The 10632-nt window shown below is 30.2% G+C and overlaps 2 protein-coding genes across 2 annotated transcripts in view; one reads left to right on the top strand and one right to left on the bottom strand.

Moving 5' to 3' along the window:
• Positions 1–269, top strand: part of LOC105642434 (5-oxoprolinase 1) — a 2628-nt gene extending 2359 nt beyond the window's left edge. The window contains exon 3 of the mRNA XM_089715920.1: positions 254–269. Coding sequence (XP_089572046.1) covers positions 254–269 — 16 coding nt within the window. The remainder of the gene's footprint in view (positions 1–253) is intronic.
• Positions 270–2261: 1992 nt separating this feature from the next.
• Positions 2262–4968, bottom strand: LOC105640959 (envelope glycoprotein). The gene is made up of 2 exons (XM_012225385.4): positions 4680–4968; positions 2262–2939 (listed from the first exon to the last, which is right to left on the bottom strand). The coding sequence occupies exons 1-2, from the start codon at positions 4808–4810 to the stop codon at positions 2459–2461; spliced, it is 612 nt and encodes a 203-aa protein (XP_012080775.1). The 5' UTR covers positions 4811–4968; the 3' UTR covers positions 2262–2458.
• Positions 4969–10632: the final 5664 nt, after the last annotated feature.

Raw genomic sequence — 10632 nt, 5'->3', positions numbered from 1 at the left:
AATAATATTATATATATGTATATATAAAAGCTCGATAAGGCTCAACAGACTTTCGAGCTGAACATCATTAGATTCGAGCCAGGTCGTTTGCTAAATGAATAGGCTCGAGCCCAAGTTCGATTCGAGCTGAGCTTTTCGAACCGAATTCAAATAATTCGTAAGTCAGCTCGACTCATTTATACCTCTAGCCTTGAATATTCCCCCGCACAACCGAAGAAAAATTGGAAGCTGAATTGTGATGTATTAATCACAGCCCCCTTTTCAAGTGATTTCCCCCCTTTCCTGAAGCTTTGCTGAAATCATGTATTTTTCCAGCTCATCCCACACGCTGCAATTACTTTTTTGTCCTCCATTTCTTTTAATGCATCTCAATCGTATACCTATTGTATACCTCTTTGATTTCGTTATCCGATGACCCCGCTTTGCACTTTTAACATTATTTTATTATCGTGATTTGGAACGAATCATTCCATGCATCGTTTTCCTACACTATTTTAGGTACATATTAAATATGATGATAATAATATAATATATTTATTATTATTTTTAATAAATTTTTAATTTAATTAATTATAATTATAATTATAATTATTTTCTTACAAGCAACTTATTTTATAAAAAATAAATATAATTTATTATTATTTATCAAGAAATATATTATAAAATTTATTATTTGATATAAAATGAAAATAAAACTCACTAAAAATATATTAACAAATTATATACTACCTCCGTTCCATAATACTTGTCACATTTATGGTTTCAATGACTAATAAATCTTTTTTGTCCATGTTTACCCTTTGTATATGATCAATAATTATTACTTCAATTTAATAGTTTTCTTAGAGAATTAATATTAAATTAAAGGTAATATAGTCAACTTACTCAATAATTTATTGTAATTTAGACAAATTTAGTGATTTTCTTAAGGATTGTGAAATTCCAAATGTTACAAGTATTATGGAACAGAGGTAGTAGCAATTTATATAACATGTTGAAAAAAACTTTATTCTCAAAAAAAAAAAAAAAAAAAAAAAAGAAACCATCAAATTAATTATATGCTCATAGACATTAGCCAAAAGTTAAAAAAAAAAAAAAACAACAAACGATATCAACTATCTATTTATAATATATATTATTCTATAATATAAATTCAAAACATAGTAAGTCAAACTAATCCTCATTTTGAGAAAATTTTCTCACGTTGTATCTTATTTTCACTTTATTTCATTCATTTATTTATTTAATATATTTTTATTTTCAATATTTATTTACTACACTTTTAAATAATTTATTTTGAAAATTAATTCTTTTTTAGTTGATTTGTGTTGTTATTGCCTAATTTATATGAACTCCATTGGAATAATGACGAGAAAATAGATTTCTCAATATGCAATATTGCATTAGCAACAGACTTAATCTTCATAGTGAAAAATTCATTGGTGGTCGGGACCGTGATGGTCGTTCATCTCCAGTTTGCGGACGGATAAAATCTCTGAGATTGACCAGACAATTGGGTTGGTTTGACTATTCCTTTTTATGAGTCATCTATCTAAAATTATATATTTTTTACTGTTTTTTTTTAAACTAATGCAATAATAAAAATTTATTATTTCAATTGACAAAAATATGGAAGCTAATATTAGTTTCTCATATTTTAGTAAAATATATAATTTATGATATATTATATTATACACGAAAAAATTAAATTAATTAGATTTAAATTATTTTAAGAAATTTTGAGTTGCTTGATAAGTAATTTTACTTTCAAGAAAATTTGGTTACTCAAAATATAATAATTCTTTCCTTATAACAAGTCTTATATTTACAAAGTTCATAAAATTTGTTTAGACAGTAGAGTAAAATCCAAATGTAAATATAAGAAATAAATTGATTCATGGACAACATAATATTAGCAAAAGCCGTCATATTAGCAGAGCCATTGCAGCAAGTCATAAAAGAAGAGGTCATAAGCATCTACACCGTAAAATCGATTTTTACATGATAGATCCGATCATACACATTTGTCTCGTACATTGTGAAAATGGTGAAAGATTATTTTATACCTCCATAAGAGCTATAATTGAAACTACCATTATTTTTTAATACAAAGGTTCTTATAACAATGATAAATACCCTATCTTTAACTTCAGTTTAAATTGATCTACATATTTAAAATTAAATTTACAACAAAACCTAGAAATCGATCACTAATCCAATTTGAATACGTCTAACTAATCCTAACCAATCAGATACCTTAATAATGATAAAAGCATCTATAATTTCAAGATATTGCAAATGAGAGAACAATAAAACTAAGAAAGAAAAAGATTCACCCATCACTTTCAGCTCAAAGACACTGCTCTCTCATACTAACAAAGTCAACTTCTAGCAAGGTTTGATCCCAAAAATCCAACACCATCCACAAAAGAAACCAACAGAAAACTATCTGCCCACATTAATGTTTCACTATATACTGCATTATGTCTTTCCTAACAACTCCTTCAAAACTCCATGCTCTGCCAATGTTGTAGCTTGGATTTGCCATTTCTGGCCTGCTGATACACAAGTGTCTATACTGGGTAATAGTTCCAGCAGGTCTTGTTGACCGCATCATCATTCCAATTGTAGGAAAAGAATTTGACCACAGATTCCTCGATGAGGTGAAGAGATGCCGATTGGACTCATGGCTTCTGGAAGTGTGGTTACTCCCAGGAGTTTTCAGGAGGGAAGACTTAGTTTCCTGCTTTGTCATGTTTGTATTTGAGCCAGCACCATTTGGGGGTATCATCTCAGAGGGACCACGGATCTGAGCAGAAGGTTTCATTCTGTCCAGCCATCGCAGAATCCAGTTACCAACATTCCGACCAACTTCTATATCTCTCTGTTGTATATTCCGGTGAACCTTGAGTGCAACATCAAAAACATCACGTGTTCGCCTATGATATTGGAAGAAACAAGTTAAGCCTTTATTACACTAATGACTATTAAGAGCTTGATGAATTCCACATTTTTACTTCTATTGAATCAGTTATGTTTAGACTAAATTCTACCCAAATTGGGAGGATTTAGTCTAAAACTAGTCAAGATAATAAGAGTAACAAGGATGCTACTAAAGATACTACTAAAGATAACAAGTTCCTAGTACAAACTAGGAAAGCTAGCTATTTAAAATGAATACGATAGTTAATTCAAACATAAAAATTCACTTACAAATCAAAACCTTTTAGTACATTTCATATGAATTTGTTCAGAACACCATTTAAGTTCAAAGATATCCAATAATAATAAAAATGGACTGCAGGTATCGTCAACACTGCCCTCCCCAAAAAACCCATAGCAGTTAGTGCGGAGTGCTGCTAATTAAATAACAGAGGAATAACTGTACTATAACATGTAAGATAAAGAGGCAATTACAAACAAAATTTTAGCATTACGAAGGATAATACTGAGAACTTCCCAAGCCTAGTGGTCATCCAAATATGCTTTTATCAGCAACAATGGTATGCAATCAAAATCTAAACATGGTCAGAAAAGTCTGTACAAGACAAAATATAGCACTTTAATTTTGATACCAGTTATTTATTCTATGTTAAGTCTATTACAATTTCGTTAGTAACGACTAGTACTTCCTTCTGTTTTTTATGAAGAAATCAGTAAACTACTTCCAAAATTAAGAACTTCCATAAAACTCTCCTGAGGTAACATTGAAAAAGAATTCTCTACACCTTTGGTCATCCAAATAAGTTCGTAAACTATAAGTTATAAAATCCAAGAAGATATATCCAGTCATAAATAATAATAAATCCCCTTAATGTACCTTGTCCTATTACATTTAAGAACCTAGGGAATGCTGAAAATAAAACAATCGTCTCTATAATGTCCCCAAATCTCGAATCATCAAGAATTTCAGGCATTTAAAATTTTAAGAATAAAATTTATAAATTAAACACACTTCTATCTAAATCTGAATGGAGAAAGGATCCTGTTGTGTTCACGCACTCAAGATCGTGTCATAGGTCTATTAAGAGTAAAATGTGATTCAAAAGCTAAAGCTTTTGTTTTACCACAATTCTTTCCTCGACCTATTGTTGCAGAAAATTCGGAGTACATTAAAAGGGAGCTCTAACCTTAGGCTTGTTAAAGGGAGCTCTAACCTTGGACTCGTTAGAGAGAGTCTAGATCTCAATGTAGTTGGTAATAATTCTGCTTATTTTATTTCATGATTAAAGCCTCCAATTTATAGAGGAATACAAGTACTAATGTCAGTGGAATTTTGCAATTATCCCAAAAGTAAATGTACTTTGATAAAGTTCAACAATGTAACTGTTCCTAAATGACACAAATTCACAAAGATATTAGATAAGTTTCCCATATAATAAAAATTAATAAATCAAACATAAAAAAGATCACTGGGTCAGAGGATCAAGCCAAAAGGGTCTTGTTTAACCAACCTATCTTTCTATCGGAGATAACCAAAACTATATCAAGATTCAGAGCAGTAAGTACATATCCAAATGAAAATCTCTAATCAGTTAATAATATGTCTTATAACACAATCAAAATGAGAAGATTCTACATTTAAACTTACTGTAACAGCAAAAACAAACAAACAAACAAACAAACAAAGCATAAGCATTCAAGAAAGGAAATGGAAAATGAGAACCCATAATCCATACCTTTGAAGAAAGTGACGGATCTTAGAACGTTTAGAGGATATGAGCTTACGTTGAATCTTCAAAGCGAGCCTGTAAGTCCGTCTCAGGCCCAAGAAATACGCAGTTCCCAATGCGATCTCCCATAGCACCATCTTGTTTCTTTCTCTGTATTCTACAACCTTTTCAATTTAACAAAGCACATATTTCTTTGGAAGCAAGTCAGGAACCGAATCAAATTGATTCTTGTTGATGCTGAGAAAGAAGGCAGTAAACAATGACGTTTCTCTTCTGTGTGCGCCTTCTCTTCCATCGCCACCGTTGGATCATTTATTAATTTTCATCTGGAATGTTCACAAACTAAAGGGCCTATGGATTGGAGCCCACATCTATACTGAATATTTCAGAAATAAGCAGTTTTTAGTTTGAGGCCCAGAATGAGGTGAACCTCAATATTGAACTTTTTTGAGTAAATATTTTGAACTTTTTAACCGGGCCCAATAAAAAATTAGTTGTAAAATTTGTTAACTTTGCATCCCTTTCAAGTTGAAATGAAGGTGTGTTGTTAAATGCCTTTAAAGCGAGTGAGTAGTAAAACAAAAAGGTCTAATTACCTGTTAAAGGGATTTACAACAGTAAGTTTCCTTGACCGATTTATTTTTTTTTCATAAATATTCAAATTTTGTATTACTTTTTTTTGTTTCCCTCTAACTAATCAACATCTAATGTCTCATCATGCATAGGAAATTTGTTGGATTGAGCTTTAAATTTCAACAGCAGTGAGATCATGGAAATAACATGACAATTTTATAATCTGGTTATGCAGCTTGTTTACCCATCTTTCCATTTCGTCAGAAGACAATGTAAGCTTAAGGAAAAATTGATTTACAATCTAATACAGTTCAAAATATGAGGATAAAAAACATGCCACAAGTGCAGATCTAAAGATATTGGAGAAGGATGTTGGTGATTGTTCCCTAAAATCATTAAATGCGTCACTCTTCCTTGGAGATAATGATTTCTTTGTTCCTCTTTAAAAGTTACGAAACCAAAAATATCTAACCGTAATTAAGAGCTTTAACTGTGATCCCCACTAAAAATACATGAAGGGAGGGGCAATTACCCATATTATTTCCTTTATATGGTATTAAAACCTCGGCCAATTCTCCTACCAATAGTCAAATTATTGCAGCTAGTCAAACAACCCTAGTTCCTATGACTTCTAACCCAATCTCAACATCTCATTCTTTCTCCATTTTACACCAAAAAACTCTCTCCTAGAAAACCCACTTTCAGTCCTGACTCCTTGCATCCTTGACGGAAGAAGTTTTTCCTTACGTCATTAGACTTACCTCCTCCCATTAAGTGTGGCAAGCTTTAGCCAATTGCTTTGGCTCTACCTCTCAAAATCACAATGGCAGCTTCATATTGAACTGCATGAATTAAAGAAAAATGACTGGAGTATCTCACAGTACCTTCATCGTGCTAAAAGTTTGGCCGTTGAACTTAGCACTGCTGATCTCACCGTGTTCCCACCCGAGTTTAATGTAATTATTTATAGGAATATTTGTAGCAAATTTCTGTTAGTGTAGTTAGTAGATTACATGAAAAATATACAAAAGGTTACTGGTGTTTATAAAATAGATGGTGGGAAAATATGGATGAAACCAAAATTTGACTAGTTTAAATATTTACTTCAAAAGAATGGGCACTTGGGCCTTGGGCCTAAAATAATTAATTTATTAATATTTTATTTTTCCAACTTTATTATTGTTATTATTATTATTATTATTATTATTATTATTATTATTATTATTTAATTAATTTTAAAAATTATTTTTTTATTTAAATTCGAAATTAATTAATTAATACAAGTAATAGTTGTTTTTATCAGTTACTAATTTTAAATAAAACAAAATTACTAAGTGCCAGTTGAAAATAGTTTGTAATTAAGTTCCCTTACAATTATAAAAAAATTTTTCTACAACCCATACGATCATTTTTTTTTGAATTTTCTTGTGTTCAATACTGTTTTGTAAACCTCTGGAAGAATACTGCAAATAACCCATAGTACAAAATAGTTGAGGCCTTAATTCCTTAAGGATAGTGAATACACTATTAGAGCAATTTTCTATTTTTCCACAGTCTGTATCATTTATTTCTAACAATCTTAAGGAATTAAAGAATTTTTTTTTTTTTTTTTTTTACACTATAGAGGCTATTGGATGTAAGATGTTCAAATCTAACATGCTAAATTGGATCTTTCTGATGGAACCAATTTCACTCGCAGGAAAGATAGGTTGTTGTTCTTTCTTATAGGATTGGGAATTGCTTATCTGCGGAGTACGGATGTTCCTATAATTCCATAACCAACTGATAAAGATTCTGAAGAACTGAAAGCAACTCGCAAGAAACGTGAGAAAGATGAGGTTCGCTGCAGATGTTTTATTCTAAACTCTCTCTCTCTCTCTCTCTCTCTCTGATAGACCGTATGATTTATTTTGTCTTATTAAGTCACCACTAGAAATCTGACTGGCCTTGGAAAATAAATACACTTTTGAAAAACAAGGCACAAACAGATTTCTGAATATGAAATTCTTTGAATTTCAGATGATAAATGGAAAATCTATTATGGATCCAGTTGATGAATTGCTTGTGTTAGTGTCTAGACTTAAAGACTTTTAAAATTGATGTTTTTGAATCACTTCAAGTAGCTACTGCGATTGCAAAATTACCAACCACTTAGAATGATTACAAAAAGAAATTATTGCATACTTTTAAGGAATTCACTATTGATCAATTAATAAAGCACGTTAGAATAGAAGAAGAAACAAGAACTCGTGATAAAAAATATGCTTTAGTCTCAAATTCAAAAGTGAATATTGTTGAGTCTAGAAAAACAAGCAATTCTGAAAATAAGTTTGTAAAGAAAAGAAAATATGAAGGTAATTCTTCTAACAATAAGAAAAATAAAAGTTGTTTTCATTGTGGCAAAAAGGGACATTTTAAGAAAGAATGCAGATTTTGGAAGAAGGTTAAAGCAGAAGATAAATTTGGATAGAATAAAGCAAACATTGTTGAGCAAGATATTTCTCAGATATTGTTGCTATGGTTACTGAATGCTATATGGCAGCAAGTGAGAAATCGACAGATTGATGGTTTGATTCTGGTGCTACTGTTCACATTTGCAACAACAAAATTTTTTTAAAAACTTATCAAGTTGCAGGAAATGATAACAAAGTACTAATGGGAAATCAAGATACTGTCAAGGTTCATGGAAAAGGAATAGTAAAACTAAAGTTTACTTCTAGAAAGAAATTAACCTTGTTAAATGTTTTTCATGTCCTTGATGTTAGAAAGAATCTAATTTCTGCAATATATTGAGTAAGAAAGGACTCAAGGCTATAATAAAGGCAGAAAAAGTAATATTTTCTAAGAATGGTGTGTTTGTAGAACAATGATACTCTTGTGATGGCATGTTCAAATTATCCATTAATAAAATTGATGTTTTTGTTTGTATTATTGAGTCTTCTTCTGATTTATGGCTTGTAAGATTAGCTCATGTTAATTTTAGATCAATCATATTTATGTCTAAACATGATAAAAAATGTGAAATATGATATATGTGAAATGTGAAATTTGCATGATAAAAAATGTGAAATATGCATACAAGCAAAGATGGCTGAGAAATCATTTTCAAAAATTAAAAGAATAACATAATTACTTGGACTTGTATATTATGATATATGTGAATTAAATGGTCACTTAACAGAGTGGAAATAGATATTTCATTACATTCATAGATGATCATTCTAGATTTACATATGTTTATTTAATGAGAACAAAAGATCAAGCATTTGATAAGTTTAAAAGTTACAGACTATTATTAGAAAATTAATTGGAAAAGAAAATTAAATTTCTAAGAAGTGATAGAGGAGGTGAATATTTTTCCAATGAATTTTCTATATTTTGTGAAGAAAATGGCTTGATTCACCAAGCAAGTGCACCATATTATCCCATAACAAAACGGATTAGCAGAAAGAAAAAATAGAACATTGGTTGATGATAAGTTTTTTCGCAAGTGCACAAAATCGTAAACAAGTAATAAAGAGTGAGTAGAGTATCGTTCCCACGAGGATCGTATACCAAGTACCAAAATTGTGTTAACCTACTATTATTTAAACAAAAATAAGGAGAATTTTTTTAAGAAATTAAATTAAAAGAAATAAAAGAGAATAAAAAGAAATCAAGCAAGACAATTTGATGAAAAGAAATCAAGGATTAAAAACTATTAGGGATTTTGACTTTACTTAATTCTATCCAATTTACTATTAGTTTGATAATCAATTTTAATTGTTCAAGTAGGAGAAACAACCCTAAAATCACTAACAAGCTCTCTCGATGTATTATTAGCTATTTTAACCCGAACTAATCACCTATTTTTCAATAGTGCAGTCAAACATGAATTAAATCATGAAGTTCTATGATTTGTTTATGAATTCATATCCTAAGGTCATTAACATATGAAAACCCCTCATGAGTTAAACCATATAGCTTCCGCGTCAAGTTATTATTCTCATGTAATTTATTACCTATTTCATATCAAAAACCCTTCTCCCAATAGTGATTAATGAAATAAATCAATCCAGGGGAGAAACATTGCCTGAAAGCATTAAGTTCAATAATAAATTATATCATGAACAAGGAAAAGCAAATCTAATATTATAAATTGAAATCGAAATTAAGCTACGTCAAATTCCTAGTGTGAGAGTTTAGTTCGACATAGTAATTAAATAAAACTCAATTAAACTTGTAAATAATCCCATAAAGAATAATAAACAAAAAGAGAGTTTAGAAATAAAAACTAGTCAACGATAGGTTTGAACGGCTTCCTTGAATCTTGATCTCCAACTTGATTGCTTAAAGTCTTGTAAAGAGAAAATTATGTAGAAAATAATAGAACAAGAGATGGAATATACAATGAATGGATTCCACACTCGATCATGGCTAGTCTCTCTCTTTATATAGACTTTCTGGAATATCTTCATGTTCGTTTAGGAAAGTGAATCTCTATTGAGTAAGAAATCTTTTCGAAATAGGAAACTGTTTAGGCTTTGTATTTCTTCTCAATTTGGACTCTCCAAACATCTAAATAGGATTTAAACTTGATTGGCACGTCAGCAAAGCATCTCATGCTGGTCCGTGCAAGCAGCATGGGCTAGAGTTATCGTTTTCGGCCTAATTGAAGTCAGGCATTAAGCACGGGCATGCTATCTGGCATGGCTTAGGCGTGCTAGCCTTTGCTTAGGAACACTCTTTTCTGTATTTTGGCTGATTTTCTATAAAATGCAATAAAATTTTCCAAGATCAAGTGAAATGTGATTCAAAGAAGCTTTAAACAAAAACATAAATAAAACTAAATAAAAGCTAATTAAAGTAATTAAAAATACTAAAGATCCTAATAAAAACTATATTAAAAATACTATAAAATAAAAATAACATCTATCAGTTGATATGATTAAAGCTATGCTTTTACAAGCAAAAGTACTAATGAATCTATGGGGAGAGGCTTGATTAACAACTTGTTTTGTTTATAACAAAATACCTTCAAAGAAATTTAAAGTTTCACCATATGAATTATGGAAAGGAAGAAAGCCAAACTTAAATTTGTTAAGAGTATGGGGTTCTATAGCCTACTATAGAGTTCTAGATACTAAAGGAGAAAAATTAGGACTTAGAGGAATTAAAAGCATCTTTGTAGGATATACTGAAAACTCAAAAGCATACAGATTATTAGATTTTGAATCAAATGTAATTATAGAATCCAAGGATGTTGAGTTTATAGAAATAAAATTTATTGGTGTTCAAATTATAATTCACATGATACTATGGAAAATAATGAGCATCCTATAGTGACACAAAATGATACTCTAGTAAACTTAAACAATACTACAATAGATCAAAACACTAATTTAAA

This window comes from Jatropha curcas, chromosome 11 (assembly GCF_041381405.1).
Source record: "Jatropha curcas cultivar XTBG-Jc1 chromosome 11, XTBG_Jcur_1.0, whole genome shotgun sequence".
NCBI lineage: Eukaryota > Viridiplantae > Streptophyta > Magnoliopsida > Malpighiales > Euphorbiaceae > Jatropha > Jatropha curcas.
This window is presented reverse-complemented; position numbering and strand designations above follow the sequence as displayed.

Excerpts from the sequence above, each read along its gene's own strand:
- LOC105640959 (XM_012225385.4), bottom strand. The coding sequence starts at position 4,810 with ATGGTGCTATGGGAGATCGCATTGGGAACTGCGTATTTCTTGGGCCTG. Across the intron at positions 2,940-4,679 it reads ATCCGTCACTTTCTTCAAAG|GCGAACACGTGATGTTTTTG; the intron begins GTATGGATTATG and ends CCAATATCATAG.